This window comes from Neomonachus schauinslandi, chromosome 1, assembly GCF_002201575.2.
Source record: "Neomonachus schauinslandi chromosome 1, ASM220157v2, whole genome shotgun sequence".
Taxonomy (NCBI): Eukaryota; Metazoa; Chordata; class Mammalia; order Carnivora; family Phocidae; genus Neomonachus; species Neomonachus schauinslandi.
The window spans coordinates 116,531,141-116,549,061 of NC_058403.1; the positions used below are offsets into that span (position 1 = coordinate 116,531,141).

The 17,921-nt window shown below is 38.9% G+C and overlaps 1 protein-coding gene across 1 annotated transcript in view; it reads left to right on the forward strand.

Annotated features, from left to right (window-relative positions):
• Positions 1-17,921, forward strand: part of SLC9A9 (solute carrier family 9 member A9) — a 554,145-nt gene that overhangs the window by 241,813 nt on the left and 294,411 nt on the right. Inside the window, exon 8 of the mRNA XM_021678860.1 lies at positions 2,972-3,077. Coding sequence (XP_021534535.1) covers positions 2,972-3,077 — 106 coding nt within the window. The remainder of the gene's footprint in view (positions 1-2,971; positions 3,078-17,921) is intronic.

Here is a 17,921-nt window from a genome sequence, read left to right on the forward strand (position 1 = left end):
GACTAGAATAGGATTAGAAGAGGAGAGACTCAAAGACTCAAAGACTAGAATAGGATTAGAAGAGGAGAGACTCAAAGACTCAAAGACTAGAATAGGATTAGAAGAGGAGAGACTCAAAGACTCAAAAACTAGAATAGGATTAGAAGAGGAGAGACTCAAAGACTCAAAGACTAGAATAGGATTAGAAGAGGAGAGACTCCAGAATTTTGTCCTGGAAACCCTAGAGAATGTCAACTCCTTTGACAAAGAAATACAGTAATTCAGAAAAGGTAGGGCTGATCTCTAATAAAAATAACAATTACTAATCTAATGATTAATATCAGTACTTACGATACACAGGCCTCTATTTGTTTTACACGCTATACTTCATTCACCCTCACAATGACCATATCACACAGATATTATTTTTGTTGGATACTGAAGCTTAGAAAGGGTAGGGTATTACCCAGCATCATATAGCTTGTAAGTATTAAAGCCAAAATTCAAACCCAGAGATTGAAACCAAGAGACAGACCATACTTTTGATCACTGATCCCTATTGCCTCTTGATTATTAAGGGAATTTTGATGGAAGCCACACGTTGTTTTGCATAAGTAATAGTAATGATGATAGCAACATTTCGCATGTGCCACGGCCTTTGTATGTATCTCCTCATTTGAATCAACCCTGTAAGATAAGCTATTATTATCCTCACTCTACACATGAGGAAACTGAGGCTCAAGGAGGTTAAGTAGCTACTCTGGGTCACATATTAGTAATAGCCAACACAATTATTATTACTGTAACATTCGTTGAGAACTTTACCATTTGCCAGCCATTGTCATTAGCATTTTGCTAATGGATTTTCTCATATAGCTTTTATAAAAACACTGGGAGGAAGATACTGTTATTATCTCAATTTTACAGCTAAAGAAACTGACACATAAAGGTTAAACAACTTGTCTAAAGCCATACAGCTGAGACATTTCAGGGCTGGGATTTAAATCCACACTTTCTGGCTCCAGAGCCTGCACTAGGTGAAAAAACTGAAATTGGAACTCTTTTCTGCTTCATATGAAGGGAAGGTATGGACACATAAGTAAACAAGTTGGCAAGGAAAGGGAAAAAATTCCTGGAGATTAGAAGTCTGCCATGGGATTGGATCAGATCTGGAAAAAAATGGTGGAGAGAGAGAAGAGACAGCGGCTCAGTCTCGGGGGGGGGATCTGTCATACAGCACCTGATGGCCTTGCCTCTCCCAAACTCAGGCTGCAAAGGAGACAGGTGCACAGTCATTCCCTCCACCATGATGAGCCTTGATACCTTGTCCATAATGAGGTGATGCTCCTCAGGGTATAGGCCCCTGGGCTCTAGGCAAGCTTGGGTCTTGACCCAGAACTAAACTGCTTTCTGGCGAAGGTTGAAAGAGACAAATGTCCTATGTCCACTTGATATCCTGTTACTCAAAGTGGTCTAAGCCTTCTCCACAACAAAGTAGAATTCAGGGAATTCAGAGGAACAGACCCCACTAAAAACAAAAAGCCTGCCCTCCAAGTAATAAGAGGGAATGCTGAAAGGGTCAAAGGGCATCCTGTGTTTTCTTCCAGATAAAGAATTGTTTCCAGATGCTTACTGAATCTACATCTGGGAAAGATGTATTACAAAACAAATTAATTTAAGTCACACTGATAGAAAAACATATATATTCCTTGTTGCATATATGGCACTCTTTTGAGTGCTTAACGCATAATAACTGGTTTATATACCTAGGAGGTAGGTTACACGATTTTCTTCACTTTCAGACAGGGAAGCCAAGGCACAAAGTGGTCAGGGGACACGTTGAAGCTAATACATTGAAGTAGAGTTGGCTTCCAGAGGCTATATTCCCAACCATGATATCATTCTGCCTCTTCTTGGCATTTTGTGCTTTCTATAATTTTGCAAAACATTTAAAACATACTTCATCTCATTTTACTCTCCACACTTGAGAGAGTAGGTATTATTCTCATTGACAATTCACATAGGATAGAAATGAGGCTCAGAGAGGTTGATATATTGCTCAGAAATCACACAGCCAATGACTAGCAGAGCCAAGACTCAGACCTTGATCTTCCACTCCAGGGGTCATGCTTTTTGCTTCCCTGCCCTACTGCTAAACATCTACATTAAGTAGAATCTCTTTAGATTTTGTCCTGAAGCATAAAAATGCAACATAACATCTCCTTACTTGTCAGGGCATTTTTTTGCCTAAGTGTGGGCACAGTTGCAATGTAACCCTTTTCCATCCATCACAAATTCCTAATCATCTTCCCATAACCCATGCTCTGCATGATTTGGATCACTCTGCCCTTGCTCTATGTGCAATTTATAGGCTACTGACCAAGTGTCATCCCAGCCAAAATGAACCATTGCCTGCCAAAGGGCTGCTTGCCTGACCTAGAAATAATACACCTTTTCCTCTATCCTACTTCTACTAAGATGGCATGGGTAACTTCCCTACCACTGAACATGAATGTTCCTCCTGATCCAACTCCCATCCCCGAGAGAGGAGTCTTTAAGGTGATCTGTCCACAGACTATCGCTCCCCAGGGAGCAGTGGCCTCCTTGGGTGCTGACGCACTTGCTTCCTTATCCAGGGCTTTGTTTTCCCTGATCTGCTGCCCTCCCCTGAGGGGCACGCCCCAAGGGCCAAGGCCAAATTCAAGAGCTTTTGGACCCACAGTTAGCTGATTTTATCTTCTTCCTCAGTAAGACACCCTTTTAAAAATGTGAACACAGGTTTGCCTTCTTACTGGAGCGTTCAGCTCCCCACGAAGCGTGGAACGCACGCCGGCCTTCCAAGCCGGCCCAGTGAGAAGCATGGCCTCCCAGTCAGCGCTGCAGATCAGTTCTCTTACTCCGAAACGATCTCAACCAGATTTCGTTTTCCTCAGCCAAGGAGGAGATTTAGCTGTACCGGCATTTGTGGTTTCCCTTAACATGTCTTTGTCACTTGACCAAATTTACCAAACTCTGTGAGTTCCCTCTGCTGGAAACCGGCCTGTTCTTCCTCCTGTCTTGGAGCGCCTTCCTGTCTGCGGAAGCTGCCGGCCTGACAGGTCAGTGCTGCGTTTGCTGGGCGCACGCGGGGGTGCGGGCCGCGTGTGCGCTCCCGGAAGGACCCCTCCCCGACCCAGCGGGTCTTTCTGAATCAGCCTTTCCTGGGTACCCGGAGGAGAAAAGAGAGGGAAAAAAAAAAAAAAAAAAAATCCCTCATCCGTTTTGCACGCTACGCAACAGCTTAACGGAAAATCTCCAAAATGGCATTTCCTCTTCTCTCCTTGCTGGTCAGGAGGGGATTTTAAAATCAACAAATGGCTGATTTATAGAGGTGACGGATGACTTTACGAATGGAAGTCTACTCCGAGTGTGAAGGGACGCGCAGCTTTGCAGAAAAGGGTGGTGGTTTTCCGTTGGCCGCTAATGGCAAGCCCGTTGGAAGCCTCTCTGGGGTGTGCACATTTCCACACACATCAGTGTTGAGAACGCTTGCATACAAAAAACAAAGAGCTAATGTGGCGGCGCTACAGTCTAATATCTCTTACCATAGAAAGTCTATATATAAAATCTCTGTGGTGGAGCAGTTAATAGAGAAAGGGGCTGTCCCTAATGTCCCGAGGGCCACGGATTCTGTGATCTGGATTCAGCGATTAGATTGCCTTTCTGCAACAGCAAGGATTTGCGCTTGGATAGCTGCACCCATTGGGTGCTTTTCCGTGTAGAAGAATCACTGTGGCTCTGAGCAAAATGTCAACGTCGTTTCTCTCCTTTGGCCTAGTTCCCCGCTTCTCCCAGGTTTCAATCCTGGATCCCTTGCTGTTGGCTCCTGTCATCTTAATTGACATTCAGGTGGTGAGACTCGCCTCTCCTGCCCCCCAAGTTTTAGCTGGTAACAAGGTATGCCTCTCTGGGTATTTGCATGTTGTTAGGTGGTACTTTAAATCTGAATAATAATAATAGAAGCTGACATATATTGAAGGTGTACCATGAGCCAAGTGCTGGCTAACCGCCTTTCATGGACATTCTTATTAATTCACAGAAAGACTCAAAGTTAGGGCCTACACCCAGGTTACTCAGCCAACAGTAAGTGGTGGAGCTGGGATTTAAAAGTGGGACATCTGATTCCAGAGCTGGGCTCTTGAGGACCAAGCATTGCTGCCTTGAATGAAACTATGTCTGTGGACTATCAAACAAGCCCTCATGAGGAGGAAGATATTTGGGGTCTCAGGAGCCTGCCTGGCCCACTTGCTCATAGACTGGTTTGGGCTCTCCTGTGAAAAGCATGGCACGTCTTTCTTGTAATGATAACCTGTCCTACTGATGAGTCACAGGGGTCAAGCTATTCCCAAAGGCTTTGAAGGCATCTGTTGCTGATGCAGAAAGCCATACTATATCAAGGCTACATTACCGGAGTCCACGCTTAGGGGCCCTTGTATCTAAATCATTGCAACACAATGTCTGTTATGTTAGTCCCTTCCCTTGTTATTAGGGAGGTTGCTGAAGAGCTTATTCATTCCAGAGAAAAAGAACAATAGTGTCCCTTAAACGAAATAATGAAGGTAAAAAAATGATATCAGCCATTCAAAATAATTTTGGCTTCCTTTCCTCCAGATTCTATGCCCTTTTCAGCACTCAACATTTGTAAAATAATGTAAGTAATGTTAACAATAAGAATACATATTTGACCTTGTAGAAAGGTAAAGAAGTATCTCAATTCACCTGATATTTTTTAGTCTACCTTTGAACATTGTAATAAACACACACACACACACACACACACACATAAACATACCCCAATACCTAAAAATTGTTTATTTTTATGTGTGAAAATTGTCTTTCTATTTCCTGGTCCATTTCAGCAAGATCTTGTTTTATTAAATAGTTAAAGGTTACAGTCCATGTATAAATTGCTAGTTTATCTGTACCTTGCTCTTTTGCCACCCTTTACAACCTGATATCCTTATTGGATGTCACGCAGACCCCCTCTAGGGAGCAAGCATCATGGGATGGGTGAATGTAGATGTGGACCTCAATAGCAGAAAGACCCAAAAGTCCATGGCTGCACAGAGGGGCACGCTCACTCCAGAGCAGTACTTCAGATTAAGCAATGTGCCCATTAGGCATTTGATACAAACCAAACTCTAGGTGTAAGCATTTTCTACTGCCAATACCAAGCCTGCTTAGTCCAAATTACTTATGTGTTTGTTTGTTTGTTTGTTTATTATTTAATCTTTGCCTATTTCCAAACTGGATTTGAGACAACTCATAACATGAGCCATGCGTATCATGGGACCATTTAGTTGAGAGTAAATACTCAAGTGCTTTGGGATAGAGTTTTTCTGCAAAATTAGACAGCTGTTCGTTGCTGTGGTTTGGCAATAAATATAGCTCTGAGCTTTCTGGCAGCCAAAGCCAAAAGGGAAACATGATGAGTTATATAGGAATAATACAGCACTATAAAAGGAAATCATACTTATTTATAAAAATGGGCAAACTTCTTTTCTGGTACTAAAATTTTAGGGGAATTTATCACACGTATCCTTGTATAAGGGACCTTTGGACACTGTAGTGGGCAATATATTTAATAATAGTCTTAGGGAAGATGGAGATACACTCTTCATGAAGTCATCTCCCATATCAACCTTCAATGAAATCTGAGGGAGTGGCACCAAATGATAATTACCTACAGGTATTTCTGGTAATGATAAAATCATTTTCGTTCTAATCCACAACTAAACTAGATATTGCAAAGCTAAAATCTAGAAAACTTCTTAAAAAGTGCTTAACAAATGAATGTATGGCAATGAATATAAAGAACTAGGTGGAATAAGCTATTAAACAGTTTATGAGTAACTATGGAGGTAACCAGCAATCATGGAGCCTGTCTGGGTTTCATGAACAACACATCATGTAGGTCCTAAGGATGGTGTGTGCATGCATTCTTTTCTCAGCAGAATTCCCCTAGCCCTGACATTTCAAAGTGGTGCTCAAGGATGCCCACCAAGTGAGCAGGGCTCTAGGCTTGCCACCCCTACACTATCCCTTTTATTGGTTCCATGAATTGGGTTTTCACATAAGATTTCATTTGAAAAAGGGATTTCTGTTGCTTTAAACAAAGTACATCTGTTTTTAGAAACATATTTTTTTTATTTTTTCTTACTACCAAAGTAATGCATAAACATTACAGAAAATTTAGGAAGAGTAAGTTCACAGAACGAAATAAAATTAGAATTACCTGTTTTCTTACTACCTATTAATAACTATTGTTAATATTTGTCTGAGTACATCTGATTATATGCATATACATACACTTAATTAAATATATACATGCATATATGAATGTAATTATACTTTTAAAATTTTAAGTAACTTGCTTTTTTCACTCAAGAATTTATAGTGACTGTTTTTCATGACATTATTATTCTGTATTATTTAATGGGTGCCTAATATGATATCATATCAACTTGCCATAATTTATTCCATCCTCCCTCTGATTGTTTATAGTTTTCAATATTATTAATATGATTACAATGGTAATCCTTATAGATTGATGTTTGAATTTCTATTGCTGGGTTAATAAGAAGGCTAACATTTTAATGTCTTGGAAAATTCACCCAAATTATCCTCCAGAAAATTTGTAACCGTTTATACTTCCACAAACAATGAAAGAGAGCTCATTTACTCACATCTTTACCACCCTAAATCTTACTCATCCCTGCTAATATGATAATCAATTTCCATTTCATTGTGATTTATATTTATTATATTTGTACTGAGGAAAGCATTTTAGTCACATGTCATTGGCAATTTATATTTCTTCTTTGGTGAACTACCTGTCTCTGCCCTTAGTCCTTTTTCCTACTGAGATGCTTACATTTGTCACTTTGAATTTTAGGAGCTTTTTATTTATTTAAAAAAATTAACCCTTTGACTGTCACGTAAGCTACAAATATTCTCCAATTTGTGATTTTATCTCTTAAATATGTTGTTTTTTGTTGGTTTAGTAAGGGAAAGGGATAGTCTGGACATTTTCAACTTCATGCGGTTAATTTTATCTCCAGCTTAGAAAGCCCAAGATTTTATTAATTTTTGCATAGGAAGCCTAAGTGTTTATCAATGATAATGCATACTTTCTTTTAGTAGTTTTGTTTTTGCATTGGAATCCAACTGGAATTTGTTTTGATATGTAGTACAGGATATAGCAAGGATTTATCTTCCTAGAAGATACCTTCCACTTGTCCTAACACCCTTCAACCATAACCTATGTATTTATAATATAATGCCCATGTCTGTAGATACATATATGTGTATGTATGTTCTGGGTTTTCTATTGTACCACTGAAATTTTGGTCTTCACTGTTTTAATCTGATTTCAGCTTTATTGTTCATTTTAAAATCTAGTAAATCAATCCCTCACCCTCCCTTCCCCATTTTCAAGAACTTCTTCGCTATACTCACATATTTATTGTTCCAGATGGACTTGAAAATAACTTTGTTAGGTTTTAAGCAGAAAATAACTGAGATTATGATTGCAGTTGCATTAAATTTTTAGACTAATTTGAGAAGTGGTGTTTTTACAATGTTGAGTCTTCCCACCCAGGAATATGTTATGTCTCTCCATTTATTCAAGTCATCTTTTATGGCCCTTAGTAAATTTTTATAGTTGTCTTCACATTCAATCTACAAATTTCATGTTAAGTACTTCTTAAACTATTTTATATTTGAGGGTATTATGATGAATCAAAACTTCTTCCATTATAGTTTCCACCTGGCTTCTGTTTGTTTACATGCACCTAGACTTCACTAGGCTATTGGATTTACTCTCTGTAGTTTTGAAACCTTGAGCTAGAACTGATGTGTAGAATTAGGATTGATCGGCTGAAGTTGCATCAGACTATCAGGTCTGCCAAAGCTATGTCAGCACCAGAAGTATGGCCGAAGCATTCTGGGCACTCACTGTCTTTTGAGCAATGGAATGAATGATTTTAGCTCAACAAGAGGAAAAATTTCCAAAATCTGATTAACAGACTGCTTTATAAGATAATGAGTGCCTTATGCCTTAGAATATACTGAAAGATTGCATTTGTCCATTGGTCAGGATATTCCAGGGCAGATTCATACATCAACGAAAGAATATACTATAAATTACATCAATCTGCAATTTCATTTCCCTAATTATTAGGTTAAAATAGAGACATGTAGACCTGAGGAAACAAGAGCCTAGCTGAGAGGAATATAGTAGACATATGTTGATTTGGGCTACCCAGCACCCATTCTCATTTTCACTGGTAATAGCATCCTGATGTTGCTTAGGGAACTATCCCTCCTCCATCAGATACCATCTTGTTGATCAAGGTGTCTCATCCTCCCCTGCCAAAGAGAATAGGGACATCGAAAGTGAGGTCAATCAGACAGTCTTCCCTTAGGATGTGATCATTTAGGAGGGAGATAGAAGGATGTATGACTGTTTGGGCACCTGTTCTTTCCAACAGCAAAGCCCTGTTGAAACCCCCTATTTATTCCTGACACAGATTCCTGGGGCTGCCTTTGTGCATGTTTTCTGAGAGCTATCACTCTTCCCTCCAGTAAATCCTTTTCTGATTACAGTAGCCAGAATCAGTGTTTATTGCTTGCGAACAAAGAAGCCTAAATGGTACAAGGGAAGGAATAATCCATGATGGATTTCCACAAAAGAAACTGAATAACTTGGTGACAGATCAGAAGGGAAAGAGGCTCAAAGACAGTGCAGCCTCTAGACTAGGACACCTCTTATGCCAGATGCACAGTGATAGGCAAACAAAAGGCTCAAGCTTTTAAAGATAGTTTGCACAGTGTTTATTATCATTTTCAATTCAGCTTCTTATAAGATTCATTATGAACACTTCCGGGGGGGGGGGGGGGGGCTTGCTCATTACCGCATCTTCTGCTTTCACTTTCAGTTTTACTAATTTGATGATGATCATTTGATTTATTTTGATTATCTTTCACTTCAAGGGCCACATTTGCAGCCGCCTCATCTCAGTCACTTGGAAGTTGCACCTGCAAATGTTCAATGGTCACATAGAAGAATTTAGTTTTATGGAAACAAGTGGCTTTTAGACATGCAAATGAAGGTTGGCATTTCTATTACCCAGAAGTTTGATTCTCTGCTGTTGGAAATATACAAGTGCAGTTTGAGAAAACTTTTATTTGGGAAGACTGGGCAGAATGTCAAATGCAAGTGAGAAGTCTTTCTAGAGGATGAGAGTGTATAGATAGAAATGGACTTTAGGAAGTTCTTACAAGCCAGGAGAGCATAGAAAGAGAATGTATATGGATGTGTCTGCCCTACTTACAAAATCAGCCACTTTAGGGATATGTCTCTAGTTTCTGGCTCTTTGGCTCACTGGCTGAGGGATTGGCATAAGTCATCCTAGCAATTGGTATCTCAATTTTCTTTACTGCTAAGGTAAAAGGATTTTATTATTTTGTAATGGAAGGACATTGTATATGTTCAAAATGTGGCTTTTGAGTAAATATATGACCCCAAGGTATTCTCTCTCTGAGGTACCTGCTACACATGCGTACCTAATTTCTGATCAGGGAGAATTTTTCTTGTGCAGAGTTCTATTTTCTAAAAGTCACTGGGTTACTGAGCCATTATTTTAAATTGAATATTGAAAATAATTCAGCAGTATTATTTATAGCATAATCTCTAATGGAATTGAATCCTGTCATAGAAGCTGCTTTTCAGTTTATAAAGATAACCAAAAAGCACAGCTGGACAGGTTGTTTGAAAATTCATTTTTATAATCTGTTTCCCAGCTGAGACTTTGGAGGTCAGGTTTTTGCCAGAAGCAAACTTTCAGAGACTGTCATTAAACACCCGAAGAGTAAGATTTCTAATGGCAACATTGACACCGTGTCTAATGATTTCTCTGCTTCCAGGCACTGCTGTAATAAAGACAGCTTCCATTTTTAGATTCCTGGGGCATATTTTATGTCCACTGAAGGCAAAGGAGGGAGAGAGAGGCCACTGGCATACCTCATTTTCTCATACAAGAAGTTAAATAGTATAGTTCACGATTTACTCACCTTCAAATGAGCTCCACCTAAGAAAATAAACATATAAAAACCTGAAAGAAAAAAAAGTCCTGATTACTAAGTAATTGGGTTTTCTGTGCCAATTCTAGACAGTAAGAAACTCTGAAAATTTTATTAAATGGATGAAAGCCTGTGATGCTCTCGCCCATTTCCTAAGGGAATTGACAAAGATGTCTAAAAGAGGCACTCAGCACACACAGACATCAGAGACAACATAAACCATTAATTCATCTCGATCCCATCACTCAAGGCATGTTCTCCTGTTGTTCTCAAATGACAAGGGCCTAATTACATTGTCGTGATAAGCAAAAGTTGACACTTGGAAGCTCAGGTTCTGCTTATCTATCAGGTCAATTCTTGAAAGGCTTCTGTAGAGTAAGTAGTCAGGAAAAGGAGAACTTGAGAAAGTCCTTCTTATTTACAATAGACAAAGAAGTAAGATCTCCAAATGAAATGACTATTCCCGGACATGTTGAGACTTCACTCGATCTGAGTAAGCTGGCTCATTACTTTTTATCTCCAGCATCTCTTAGCTTGGAAAAAAAAAATTGTCTGAAGCTCTTAAGAAGGCTTTAGCTTAGAGGTAAATGTGTTCCATTTGGCTTGCCAGTGATGCATCGCATGACTCGATGGAAGATATGTTTCTAGATCTCAGTAAACAAAACAAATCACTGGGAGGGGACTTGGTTTGAATTGCTTCTTAAAATGAAACTGGCCAGTTTCATCTTCTAAGGGCATGACATTAGGTGACAGCTCTTCGCTTAAAACTGCTCATGCTTTCATATTGTCAGAACCATGTGAATCCAACTTAATTAGCCAACAATTCACCAACAAATGAGGTGCACTGAGTATTTTCCAAGCCAAAAATAAAACCTGGAGGCTCAGAATATTAGGCATTCAAACTGTAGTAATAGGCATCCAAAATTCTCAAGGGGATTAGTTAACCAACACACTGAACCAAGGGCAAACATGCAACGTTGCCATCTCAATAAACACAGGTGTAAAGTACATCTCCTCACATAATAACTCATTAACTCACACCTGCACTTTCTTGAACTGAATAGCTCATCATTTCAATATTCAAACAACCTTGCACATGTAACTTGAGTAGTGGACAAATTTACCCCTGCTTTTTTCACTGTAAATGTTTTCAGTCATTGTTTAATGTCTCCTCATGGTGCCAAGAGGCATAGGAGGAAGAAAAGAAAGTTCTTTCTTTCTCAAAAACCCGTTTTCTTCATAGGCATGTAGAAGATTCTCAGAAGGTAGATGGCACAAATATATAACACATAGGTGAAGGAGAAAGTACAGTCAAGTATAATTCCCAGGTCCCTGTATCAGCTTGATCTATGGTTCATTCCACCAAAATGGGGGGTATACATGAGTGAATACATGCAATAGAAAGGAAGACACAAAAATTATTTCATTCAAAAGTCTTCTAGATTCTATGCAAATGTGGAAACTACATGGAAGGGTATGATGGGCAATTGGACATGGACACCTTGGGTGAGGTTGTTCGTTAGATATTTAGGTGACGGATGTAAATGTGTTAGCTGACTCCAAGGAAATGAAAACTGAAAGAAGTTGGTAAGCTTGGTGAACACCAAGGCTTGAGATGGAATAGCAGGGATATAAATGAAAAAGTGTTTTTTTCTTCTTCTCCAGACCCCAATTTAATTTGCATGAATACCCACTGCTGTATTTTGAACGAGCTTTTTGTTTTAAATGGAAATTTATAAACCTTGTAACATAGACAGGAAGTAACTCTTAAATGCATGCCCACACTGCACTGGAGAAACCAGAAATAAGAACATAGATTCGTGCTGTTTTCTATATTGATGTTCTTATATTCCACAGACTCATGATTAATCTGCCAACTGTGGCATTGCCAAATATGGTGAACCAGACAGTAATTATACTCTTTGGAAACTTGGAATCTTTCATATTCCCTGAAGGAGTTTTCCATTTCTTTAAATCTTGGACTTCTCAGTTCCAGGTTCACGTTCAGCGGTGGTGGTAGGAAACCTGTCAGGAATGTCTCTTTTTACTAGATCAAAAATAAATAAAAGCATGGCATGGAAAAATAACCCATCAACTTTAAAACCCCACAGAGTACCATTTGAGAGCAAAACACATTTTTTTCTCTCTCTCACTCTCTTTCTGTGTTCTGATAATATAATCAATATATCCTGTCCAAAAATGCAATATTCTTCAGTCTTAGAAACCCCTCAAGTCTGCACTTAATGTCAAAGAAAATCATGCTCCTTATGACAGACGTTTATTTTTCAGCTTCTGTATCTGAAGGCTTCATCAACTTTTAATGAAAAAACAACTACTGAATAATGTTATCAGTAACAGAGACTGTAGGTGACAATACTCTTGAATAAGAAAATTTAAATATTAGAAGAAAATGGACCCTGCCACTAATAAATCCAGATAAACATCTATTTGTATGTGAGGATCAAAAACTAATTTCTCTTGCATTCTCTTTTCACAGCAGATGAATATTTTTTGAAATAGAGATTCATTCTTTTGACCAACCTGCATTTCCAAGCGCCTGATATCTGTCGGCACTGTTATGGGAGTTGGGGGCAATACAAAGAGGCAGGGCGTAGACCCAGTGCTTGAGGAGATCTAGGTCAAGAGGGAGACTCCTGGTAATCTAGCTGGCAGGAGATCACGTGAAGCTGAGGGACCCCATGTAATTCTTCAATTCCATATATGCAGACCTTGAAGCAAATGTAAAAACTGAGCCACTCAGATCACAGACATTTAAGATTGAAAAGTGCTTAGAGATCATCTAGAGCAGTGTTTGCCAGGGTTTCTTGACCCTTATTGGCAAAAAAATAAATAAAATAAAATAGCCTTATCATACACCTATCTGCACACAAGTGTAATTTTTGCCCACAAAAGTACTTACATACTTGAAAACACACAAAAATTCTAATTAAAAACCGATGTTTTTCTATTTTCTTCCATCTTTCAGTGGGTTTTCTTGTATATTCCAACTTGATGAATACTAATGCAGACCATCTTCTTTAATTCATTGAGAAGAAAACAAGGGACCAGGCAACGAATTTAAATTGCACAAGTCAACCAAGTGGATGCACTGTGACCAGATAGATCCCAGGCCTCTTGATGTCCAATGTAATACATTTTTCCTTATATAATTTACAACCACACACTGAACCTTGATCATGTAAGCTTATGTTTATATGTATGCATATATATATATATATATATACATATACAGTATTATTAGTACTAATGCTCTCTGAAAGGGTCCAGAAATGGGAATCAAGGAGAACAGTGTACATGGCACTCTGTTAACCATAAGGTGTTAATTGTCCTATGAAAATTGATGTCTGTGGAAAGAATGAACTTGCCAGCAGAATCATTATTTTTCCCAACGAATTATGGACCTCCTCATGCTGTTTCCTAAATTTCTTTGCTTGCCAATTAATTTGAATTTAACTGTGTACTTCTTTGTGGTTTCTCAAACAGCTCTTTTAGCTAGTGTCATAAAATATTGGTTCTAGTTCTTGTTTAAAATTTCATAAATGAGTCCCTGCCGCCAGCCCTTTTGGGATCTTGTACACCACTGAAGTCTCACTGTGCAAACAGCAAAAGGCAATACACACGAGTCAGAAAGTATTATTATTTTTTCTAGGCCACTTCTTGATTTCTTTCAGAGCTCCTTGTTATTTCAGATCTCAGATATTTGTGAGCATGTTCCGCTCTCTGTGGACTCAGATGTATGTACTTGATTCCATCCATCATTGCCACAGGACCCCATAAATAGAACTTGAATCCAAGATCTTAGACATGCAACTGTAGCAGTTGGATTTAGTGATTGCTTGTTTTTGCAGCAGAGATGGAAAGAGAATGATCAGTTTTTACTTATGTTGGGAAGGAAAATGTAACAATGTTTGCCTGCATAGGACATACATACTGGATGTTTCATATTTCTAATTTTTATAAAAGGACTAATAAAACATGTAAGATAAATGCTTTTGTGCTTACAGTAGTTTGACAATTAATACACTGTGATAATTGTTTCTTTTATTAAGTTTTTTATTCAGAAAAATGTAATTAATCAATTAATTCTATTTGTATTTATGTCCTAACCTATACTTGATTAAAACCCAAAGTGTGCAGATAAACTGCATGTTTCTCACACATGCCCCACAGTCTCCTGCCTCTCTCCCTTCACTCACACTTCCTTGCTCCTGACCTTGCATCCTCCAACTCTTCTCATCTTTCAAGGCCCAAATGCCTCTGCATCTTTTAGAAAAAATTTCCCCATTTCTCTTACACCTTCCCCAGCCCAAAAGAAATCACACTCTCTCAGGATTTCTGTTTTCTTGTCACCTACTACATTATACCTGCTATTAGATGTCTTTGTGTACATGTTGTCTCTGTGAGGAGATATAAAGCTGCCTGAGGTCTAAGACCAGGTTTATTCATCCTTGTGTCCCCCATAGCCATAAACTGTGCTTTGCTCACTGAATGATCTCCATAGATAAATAGAATTTGAGTAGATGATAGCAGATACCCAAGGTAACTTGCAAAAAACTAGTCCCTTAACTGTAGTATTACTGAGAATTGTCTAAGTTTGGATTACTAGGACTAAGGAGCACATTTTCATTTGTTTTTCCTTGACACAGGAGTTACTGTGGAAGATATGGCAAAAAATAATGATTAAGGGTATAGAATATGCAAGACATGTACTAGATTCTTTGTACTTCTTCCCCCAGCAATGTATTAAACAGGAAGTGTTGTTGTGTCTACCCATAGAATGAGCTTCTCAAAGTTACTTCTTCTTTTCATGTCTTCTTCCTTTCATCTACTTCTAGTAATTATAGTAAAATCTAGGATGTACTTATGTTTAGTTTATGAAGCATGTTAATATCCATGACATTGCTCAGAACAGACCTGTAAGACAGATCGGGTGCTATCCAAATGAGAAAATTGACTCTTAAATGGGTGAAGCCATTGACCAACGTCACCACTTTTCTGCCTGCAGCCATGACCAGAGAACGGCATCCTGGGAAGGGTGGCGACCTGACAGACCCCAGGCCCTGAGAGGCATAAACCACACTGTTACTTTACAATTCTTAAATTTACTGACCAAGTCTAGTTTTTATATTTTCTCTTTGACTATTTTGTTTTCATTTTTCTTTTATTAGGTTTTTAATTCTACTTTCTTTGGGTCCATTGTTATGTCTCTTGTTTAGCTTCTTGAGGTAAAATACTCCAATTCTTTTATTTTTTTTTCCTAATGGAATGCATGCAAGACTATAAACTTCCCTCTGAATAATCTGGTTTAATCTCATTGGCTTTGATAAGAAATGTACTCTATACTTACTGTTATTTATTTCTACATAAGCTAAAATTTCAAATTTGATTTCATCTTCAACTCCAATTTCATCTACAAGAATACAGTTAAAAACCCCTAATGGTTACATTTTTGTTGATATGCTTTTTTTGTTAATTTCCAATTTTATAGCATTGTGATTGAAGAATGTGATTTATTGCTTTTTTTTTTGAGGGGAATATTATTAAACTGTTTGATAGCAAAATATATTATCAATTTTATTCCTTGCAAATAATTTCTTTCACATTCTAGTAGTGCTGGGATTAAAAATAAATAATTCTAATATAAAGAAAAAAATTTAAACTCTTCAAATGTCCTTGATAGATAATTGTCCCATGAAACTGAAATTACTTCATGGAATCATGTCAATTCTGGAAAGTTACAGAAAGAAAAAATAGAGACTAAAACACAGAAATAAAATTTTAAAAATTTTTTTATGGTTAGCAAAAGACATTTTGGACCATGCAAGGTCAAAGCCAAGCCATAGCAAAGGTGAATTGATACTTAATACCGAAGTGTTGGTCGGAGATTTGCTTCTCAAAGTGTGATGCTAGGACCAGTGCACGGACATCCCTGGTAGTATAAAATGCAGAATCATGGGCTCCACTCCAAACCTACTGAAGTAGAATCTGCATCTTAACAAGATTCCCAGGTGATTCCAATGTACATTGACATTCCAGAGGCATTAGGTAGAGTTTTGAAATCTCTCTTGCTTAATCCAGATTCTTGGGCCATAGCTGAACTTTCGGGTGGGGTCAAGAAGCTTCTGATGTAGGGGAAGGACAGTAGGATATGCTGCAAGTTAAGCCCAGCCTGGAAGTGACAAGGACAAGCCAAACAGAGAGGTGAGAAACAGCAAGAGAGAGAAGAAAGGAAGTGGGTTCCTCTGAGGTGAGCTGCATCTGTCACTTGGACAGTGACATCAGAATTCACTGTATTCAATGTCGTTTGACCTGAAGGTTTGTGGTCTAAAGATTTAGAAACATCTTCTTTCTACACAGAGGAGACTTCCTGAGTTTATCTTTAAACCTCATAGGTCACTTGAAAAAATTAAGTTTTTGTGATTAGAAGGTATGGTAATGTTGTATTTTAAAATTTTATTTTAGAAGAGTTGTCTGTCTAACAGGATATTTGAAAGTCTGAAAGTTTATCTAGTCTTTACCTTTTGAGAAAGCTGGGCCCCCTCTACTGAAAATGTCTAAAGGTTTCATTTGGAACCAGCGTTAGTTCCTCGTCCTTAAAAAAAAAAAAAAGGCTAAATTGAGGTGTTAATCCTAGTAAACTAACAAAATAGTATATAGGAAAATGACAGACCCAGGGAACTGGAGGATATTCAAACCTTTCCTTTATGAAAATTTTTTTTCCCACAGCAGCTCTGGCAGACAATCATTCAACCCAAGCATTTCAAATGATAGGGAACTTCTCACACTTCAAGGCAGCCACTCCATTGTAGGATAGTGCTCGTATTTTGGAAAGATCATGTGATTGGGAATCAGAAGACACATGTCCAGGTGCAACCCATGGCTCTTTAATAGTTCTCGGCCTAACTTACCTCCTTCCCCCAAGTCTTTTGTTCCAATCTAGTGGCTCAAATTCACACTTTTTTAAAATGCCAATTCTAACCATAAGTAAGATTGAAAGGAGACTGAGTCCAGTCTTTGGGGGCTTGGCACAGCATCTCAGCTGCCATTGGCATCCTCCATTGTCCAGTTATAACAGGAGGGTGCAGAGCAAATGGATTTTATTACCAGATGACAAACCTTCAATGGTTTCTGAGAACGATCAACGTTTAGGATGAGAAGGGACCCACAGGAGAGTACTGGTCAGGATTCAGTCAGAAAAAGAGAAACCGGCTGGCTAAGCCCAGAGTTTAATGCAGGAGATTGGGTGTATAGGTGGTAGAGAGCTGAAAAAGGACAAAGCGGGCACTGAGGCTATCCAGGTAGTAATTGCAGGAAGCAACTTGGGACAGGAGGAGCAAATGGAAGAGAATCTAGAAGTTCCTAAGAGGAAACTGCTGAGCTGGGACCGAGACCTGTGAGGTCATTGGCTGGCTATTGTTGCTTTCTCTGAGGGGGCCCATGGGGCTGGAAGCAACATGAAAGCTATGGTGAAAAACCACTGTGAGATGCCGCTGACAGGAGCTGCAGGCAAGCAAGAGGACAGCAAGGCCTCTTCTCCCCTCCTAGCCTCCTTCTGGGGCCCATATCCGCAGAGCGCTCCAGGATCTGGGGAAGGAAGATGTGGTCTGCAGAGCCCCAGCTCCAGGATCACAGGGAGAGCACAAGAAGGTGGGTTAGGAGCCAAGACGCTAGTTTGCTCACTTGCACCAAATGGTACCCCCCTTGTACACCTGAGAATCTGAGATACAGAGCATGTGAGAGAGTTGTCTAGGGCCCTACATAGCAGTAGTACAGCTAGTGCTGGCCGGCATAGGGATGCA